Source organism: Nicotiana attenuata, unplaced genomic scaffold, assembly GCF_001879085.1.
Source record: "Nicotiana attenuata strain UT unplaced genomic scaffold, NIATTr2, whole genome shotgun sequence".
NCBI lineage: Eukaryota > Viridiplantae > Streptophyta > Magnoliopsida > Solanales > Solanaceae > Nicotiana > Nicotiana attenuata.
The window spans coordinates 1-5,904 of NW_017688908.1; the positions used below are offsets into that span (position 1 = coordinate 1).

Genomic DNA, 5,904 nt, shown 5'->3' on the forward strand with positions numbered 1-5,904 from the left:
AAAGAAATGGGCCTATTCATGTTTAGATTCCAATTGTGAAGGTCTCCATTCTCCAGTATCTTTGGTGCATGTACTGGGTTTCTCCTTTGGAAGGGCACTAGGATCATTGCATGTTGCCCTACTGTTGGATCGGCCGGTGGTATTATGTCCATTATGCACTTGTAAAGTTCCATTGGACATTTGAGAATTTGCCTCTATTCTTGCGTCTCCATGAAGATAAACACTTTTACGTCTTCGAGATTTGAATCTTCCATTATTGATTATGGGATTAAGTTGATGGGTTCAGAAGGTACATAATTTAGATGGGTGTACGCCTACTGAGTTTAAAGTAAAGTACAATACGGAGCTCGAAATAATAGAAGGTACATAATCAATAGGCACAGTAGCTGCTATTGAATCCAGTCCAATTCTCACATAACATGCTAATTTCTACGCATCCATATTGCTGTTCTTCAGCGCATGATCTGAGGATAATAGTACGCTAAACATCCTATAACTCAAAGGGGGGGGAACCGTTAAGGTTAAGAAGCAAACAGTTTTATTAACAGCAACTGGAATTTCAAACTGTTCACATACATCGTGATCTTAGATCCTAAGATCGACAATGTTTGCTTAAATAGAAGGGGACCAAGACGGGGAACATCCTAGTCAATAAAGAGATTTTTGTACAAAAACAACAATTGCTACTACAGAACTCTGTCGTCTGATGAACTGGTCTTTCCTTCTGTTCCTCATATTAGTGTACTGGTAATCTTCAAAAAAGGAACCCTGAAATTTGAAATGGGTTATTTGCCAACCTTGGCAGGATGCAAGCAGTCAGTAAACAGGATATCTAAGCAGCTGCAGTCTGCTCTTGATGATCTAATAACCACTCAGCAGGCCACCACTCTGGTTTAATTGCCTGGACCTTGACATCGTCCAGATCCCGTATTGTTAAAGAGCCTTTAAAGGCTTCATCTAAGCGCAGAAGACCCAAACCACGGCTTCCAAGGGCAGTTGTGACAGTTCCTGCTTTCTTTCCAGACGATGCATCAACTACTTCTGACCTTGGAGCAACTTTTTGTTCCACCTCTGGTTTAGAAGGAGAAGGGAGATTTGTCAAAGATTCTGAAGTATTATGAAGTACTTTGGCAAGTACTAAGAAAGCTACCTTTTCCACTGTCATTCACAAACTTAAGGGGAAGCAAACGTTTTCGAATGACCCCACGGTGATGTGTGCGAGCAATGAGTTCTTGGCCCACATAGCATCCTTTATCAAAGCTTATTCCATTTAAACCAGCTAGATTGTACTCGAGAGGGACAGCTTCTCCTGAAAATGAAGTCGGCGATCAACAAACTTTCCAGACACAAGAGAGCTCTTATCTTACATGAAGTAATAATTTTGTAATAGTGTTACAATTCTAACTTACTATCAATTAAGGTAGATATATTATATGAAGACTAAAGATAGGAATAAATGAAACTCAATTCCATTTTAGGACGCAAAAGTTCTAAAGCTCTCACAGATCCATTTCCCTACATCTGGAGTATTTTAGACTCTTGGACATTCTAGATTCTCTAATTGATATACTCTCATAAAACAATCGCGTGGAAAGAAGCTGAAAAGCAAGCAGAAAGCATACTTCCACAATGACAACCTCCAAGTGTGGAAACAACTTACTTGGAAAAGATGTACGAATATTACCCAAAAAGGCAGGATGAAATTCTTATGTTATTAGTGTATCAATTCTTTATATCTTTGTTTATCATCCTCAATATTGACCTTTGTCAAAGGAGCTAATCTTCCCACAGACCAACTAAGCAAACTAATGCAGCAAGCTGCTACAGCCCACCAACCCGTCAAACCTGCGCAGACTCCCTTACCAAGCAGAAAATACCTTTTACTCTCCCCTGCAAACTTACCTCTAACTCCTACAAACCATCACACCTACCACATAAACCACTGAAGATAGCACAGACTAAGTGGAGAAAGAAATTGCTAGAGGACATTCAGCTGCGGTTTTCACAGGGGGTAGTGAAGCAAGATGCATATTGCTGAAGAGCAATATTGACTTTCGCACTCAAGTTTCAGTTGGTCGATTGCAACGGTAGGACTAACAAGCTTGGACACACAGATACACACACGCACAAAAAAAGGGGGAGTTAAACGTGCTAAACACAAGAACATAAAATGAAAATTCAACGTGCTAAGCATGAGAACATACTATTTGAATTTATAACCACAAGGACGGAGAAAGGTACTCAAGGGGAAACACATAGCTCAGGAAATTCTATACTATAGATCAATCGAGGCGCACCTTTAGGAATCTCAGCTGATCCTTCTGCAACTCCCTTCTCCAACCTCCAGAGAAGATAATTTTCTTCATTTGTCTCTTTGTCTGCCTCAACCAAAGGTGCTGTCGCGAATATCAAAATATATGAGCAGCATATACAAGATCTACGAGTGATATGGCATGTCAAAATTACATATTAAAGATTATGTTTGATCATGTGGAAATAAGTACTTAGATGACATGCCCAAGAGCCTATTATACTAACAATAATCTGATTTGTTCAAAGTCAAATTCTGCGTCTAAGGGGCGTATCAATGAAGGTGCAGAAAACAAGCCAATACAGATCAGCAGGATATGCGGCTGAGACAACTTGTTTGTGGACCAAACGAGAAACGGAAAAAGGTGGAGCACTGGAAAGGTAAGTAACCAAGACTTACGTGTTATATTGGAAGGAAAAATACCCCTGAATCCAAGACAATCTAATCTGGGATCTCTATACCATAGCCACCCACGATTGTTCCCTTGTGCAGATGACTGGCCAGAGCGATCAAACCCACCACCCCATCCAAGGGAGGCAGCCTCTGGCTCTACAGAGGATTTGTGATCTAAATTTTGGCCAAACCTCTGCCAGCAACAGAAGTCATCAGCCACGCTCTCCATATCAACCTTAGACCTCAACCTATACCTGCATAAACAATACACGTATCTTTAACAAGAGTCGAACAAATAAGCAATAAAACAGTAAAAGTAATTGTATCCAATGGATCAATATCTCCAATATCAATTGATCAATCATTTCAGTGTCTCCTCAAAGTAAACCTTTCATGAAAAGAAAACCAAGTTTCGACCACTGTAACGAGCACCAGCAACCAGGAAGCAACTAGCAAGCAACAACAACATCACCCTCGGTCTCAAACAAGCTGGGGTCGGCTATATGAATCCTCGCTTCTCCATTTAAGCTCAACTCAAGTCCTCATCATATCAACTAAAGTATAAGTTCAATATATATAAGTATAATGATAATAACAATATTAGAAGTTCTCTAACAAGACACAAACCTATTCCCAACTAGTAGATATCACCTACCTATTCCCAACTAGTAGACATCACCTATATAGATCTTTTTCTTCTATTGTGCCTATCTTCAGTGATTCAAAAAAAATTGTAGGTTTTTCGAAACAACTTCATTCGATGTGATTTTAAGTGATTTTAGGTCTATCCGCTCCCCTTTTAACACTCACTCACCATAATTTCACACCTACGGAGTGGGTGCATGCCGAGGCGGATCCAGGATTTAAGTTCTATGGGTTCAATCTCTTAAATTTTTAGCATTGAACCCATTATATTTTTAAGTTATGGGTTCATATCTACTCCTTACTACAATTTTAGTGGATTTTATACATAAATTAAAGGTACTGGGTTCAGATGAACCCGGTACTACTTAGCTGCATCCGCCCCTGGGTGCGGTACTACTTAGCTGCATCCGCCCCTGGGTGCATGGGTATGTTGACGCAGGACATGACCAAACCATCTCAAGTTATTCTATCCTTGGTGTTCGTAGTTATCCTTAATGCATGCAATAACAGAGCTGCCTGAATGCAGATGATTCACATAACCAACCTTATCTAGTTTATGATTGAAGCATAGCTAATTGATTGATTCCTGGTATACCTGACAGCTACATTAGCAATTATGGACATTCTAGTGTTCATATCAAAATTAACTGGAACTTGATAAGCAAATGACATAAAGCAACAAACTTGAATCAATTAACATAAATAGGCAATAGCAAAAAAGAGTCTCACTTTTTCAATATCTGCAGAAGCTCATCCAATTCAGAACCATCGACATCTGCAAACAATTCAAGCTCCCCGGGATCAGGGCCCGGCCCAGAACCAGTCCGATCAAGCTTCTCATCGGGCCGAGGCGGCCTGTACAAGAACATATCATACAAAAATCTCCCTTGAGGAGTCAAAAGAGCTGCATACACCGGCGGAACCGAAACGAACGGGACATTCGAAGTGGCCAAGGTAGTCCTATCCTGATCTTGTGGGTCCCCTAACCTCCGTACATCGTTGGTAACGAGACCTTGAAGGAATTTAACGGTGTCGGGTCCGGTAAATCGGATAACGGATCGGGTCTTGAGATGGGTTGCCATGGGGCCCGCATTTTCGAGCTGAGTGGAGAAGCATCTGTAAGCGTTTGGTTTGAAGAAGTGAAGAGATTGTTTGAAACGGTGCATTGTTGAAGCGTGGGTGACGGTTGTGGGAGGTATGAAGATGGCGGGTATATGAAATTGAGTCCGAGACACGTGGGGTTTAGACGGTGCTAGGACAGCCACGTGGTGACTGGAGAAGGTAGTTGTGTGTTAGGTGTTCGATGAAATTTCCCAGAGAAAAATACCCAGGTCCTAAAAGAAAAGGAAAATCGTACCAAGCCTCACTCCTCAAAATTGTGGTTTCTTAACCCCACCTAGCAAAAAGAGAATAAGTTAAGTCGCATATAGTATTATTTTAATTCTAATCAATAAATGGGAATAAAGATGAAGATTGTTGTTCCTCTCTGCACAGCTTGGGATGGGAAGGAAACCCAACTTGTTTTGCGACTTCAATTTTTACTTAGACTTGGAAGACAGACCCGTTTACTGACGAAGTTGTATTTTAGGACAAAGGAGAAATAAACCTTTAGACAAATTGTCATCGCTTTTAAAGATGAAATACTGTAATAAGATATACCGTAGGCATATAAATATTAAATCCATAAATAAATTTGGATTATATTTTAAATTCAAGATATATTGGTCCAATAAATACTNCTTCGTCTTCTTCTAAGCGTTCCTTTAGTAATATACCACCGGAGCTACATTGCCCATTGTGTAAAGGATTAATAAAAGATGCAGTTATCGCAAGCAAATGTTGTTTTAGTAGTTTCTGCGACAAATGTATAAGGGAACATATTATCTCTAACTCTATTTGCGTATGCGGGGCTAGAAATATACTCGCTGACACCCTCTTGCCTAACATGACTCTAAGAGACACAATAAACAGAATCAACAAGTCTAATAGCAGTAGTTCAGAGCATGGGGTTAGTGCTCCTCGAGTTCAAGATATGGTGTCAGAACACAATTCCCTCCCTAAAGTACCATTCCCATCAGAGTCTGCAGCTGTGAAGGTAGAGATATTATCTGTACCTTCTCAAAAAGAAGAGACTTCTAGGGCTTTAAAGACTGTAGAAGAGTGTCCAATAGCTGTTGGGGAGGCAGTAAAGATGAAGAAAAGGAAGAAACCAAGCATGCCTTTTGATGGTGCTGCTGTAAACAAGCAATGGAGAGTCACTCAAGAACATGTTGTTGCTGAGAATTACATGTTGACCATGAATGCTACTGCCTATCATCCTCATTGGACAGGCATGCAATATACGAGCTATGGCCATAGTCCCATAGATATTCAGTTTGGCCATCCTGTCTTACCAAGGGCGACTCCACCTCTAGGCCAATAACGCTCTTGGTTTAGACCCCCGTAAAATTCAATGCCCCCTATAGCTAATCAGAGAAAACACGAGTCGGGAGTCTCTGCCTAAGCTGCCAAGACTTACAAACCTGTAGTCATTCAATTCAACAACTTTGTTTTTA

At 40.5% G+C, this 5,904-nt stretch overlaps 1 protein-coding gene across 1 annotated transcript; it reads right to left on the bottom strand.

Annotated features, from left to right (window-relative positions):
* Positions 1–742: 742 nt before the first annotated feature.
* LOC109222369 (putative transferase At4g12130, mitochondrial) lies at positions 743–4,925 on the bottom strand. The gene is made up of 5 exons (XM_019386735.1): positions 4,079–4,925; positions 2,711–2,958; positions 2,298–2,396; positions 1,151–1,309; positions 743–1,071 (listed from the first exon to the last, which is right to left on the bottom strand). The coding sequence occupies exons 1-5, from the start codon at positions 4,513–4,515 to the stop codon at positions 833–835; spliced, it is 1,182 nt and encodes a 393-aa protein (XP_019242280.1). The 5' UTR covers positions 4,516–4,925; the 3' UTR covers positions 743–832.
* Between the last annotated feature and the right edge of the window lie 979 nt (positions 4,926–5,904).